This window comes from Nicotiana tomentosiformis, chromosome 5, assembly GCF_000390325.3.
Source record: "Nicotiana tomentosiformis chromosome 5, ASM39032v3, whole genome shotgun sequence".
Classification (NCBI taxonomy): domain Eukaryota; kingdom Viridiplantae; phylum Streptophyta; class Magnoliopsida; order Solanales; family Solanaceae; genus Nicotiana; species Nicotiana tomentosiformis.
In genome coordinates, this window is record NC_090816.1 from 49,256,927 (window position 1) to 49,258,402 (window position 1,476).

At 42.8% G+C, this 1,476-nt stretch overlaps 1 protein-coding gene across 1 annotated transcript; it reads right to left on the reverse strand.

Moving 5' to 3' along the window:
- Positions 1-1,476, reverse strand: LOC138892317 (uncharacterized). Its single transcript, XM_070176024.1, has 3 exons — positions 1,272-1,476; positions 454-533; positions 1-366 (listed from the first exon to the last, which is right to left on the reverse strand). Exons 1-3 carry the CDS (start codon positions 1,474-1,476, stop codon positions 1-3), a joined length of 651 nt encoding a protein of 216 aa, XP_070032125.1.

The following is a 1,476-nucleotide window of genomic DNA, read 5'->3' on the forward strand; positions in this document are numbered from 1 at the left end:
CTACCGGTAGTCAATACACATTCTCATAGACCCATCATTTTTCTTAACAAACATCACTGATGCACCCCAATGTGACATATTATGCCTGATGAACCCCTTATCTAGCAACTCTTGTAACTGCTCCTTCAGTTCTTTTAACTCAACAAGATCCATGGGATACAGTAGAATAGAAATAGGCTGAGTAACTGGTGCCAAATCAATGCCGAAATCAATATCACTATCGGGTGGTATGCCCGGTAGGTCTGACATAAGCACATCCAAAAACTCCCTCACTACTGGTACTGACTCAACAGTAGGAGTGCGGTCACTAACATCTATGACAAAGGGTAGATACGCCAAACATCCCTTCTTAACAATCCATTGAGCCTTTAAAAATAAGATTACTCTACTAGGAGCACAACCAAAATAACCCTTCCACTCCAACCTCTAAAACCTCAACATAGCTAACATCACAGTGTTAGCATGACAATCAAGAATAGCATGGTACTGAGATAGCCATTCCATACCCAAGATCACATCAAAATCCACCATATCTAACAATTGAAAGTCCACTCTCATCTCAAAACCACAAACGATGGTCACACATGACCAAATATACTCAATTCACCATAATAAAAGTCCTAACCGATGTAGATACATGAACATGGGTAGCAAGCAAATCACATTGCATATCCAGAAAAGAAGCAAAGTATGATGATACATATGATTAAGTAGAGCCATGATTAAATAATACTGAAGCAACTCTGTGGCACACAGAAATAATTCTTGTAATAACAACATCAGAAGAAACAACCTTGGTCCTCCCTGGAAACACATAGCATCTGGCCTGACCTCCACTAGATTGAGCTCCCTCTCTAGGATGACCTCAGCTTCGAGCTAGCTAAGCGGGCGGTGTAGCAACTGGCACATGAATCATAGCCTGCCCTCCCTGCTACCCTGAACCTCTACAATGACGGGGGCAATATTTCTTGATATGCCCCAGGTCCCCACACTCATAGAAACCTCTAACCGAAAATCATCGCGGGGCTAAGTTGAACTCCGTGAACCAGAATACCCACAAGAAGAACATGGCACCAATGAACCCTAAAGAGATGGAGCGCAATGAGAACTCTGCACTAGAATTGTAGTAAATGAGGATCGCATAGAAGCTCCTCGAATGGCCGGTGGTGAATGATAAATTGGCCTACTAGAATTCCCTTTCCTAAATCGACCTCAGCCTCCAAATGAGGCACTATTGAAGCTACCCGAATGTCAGGACCTCTTGTCCCTACCCTGCATCATTTTTGTAGTCTCGATGCAGATGCTCTCTATAGGATGAGCTATCTCTACAGCCTGGTGAAATGAAGTTTTGGTCTCTATCTCTCTAGCCATAGCAAGGCGAATACTATGGTGAAGAGCATCAATGAATCTCCTAACTCTCTCCTTCTTAGAAGGAATCAACATATTAGCATGACGGGATAGCTCAATAAACCTCAT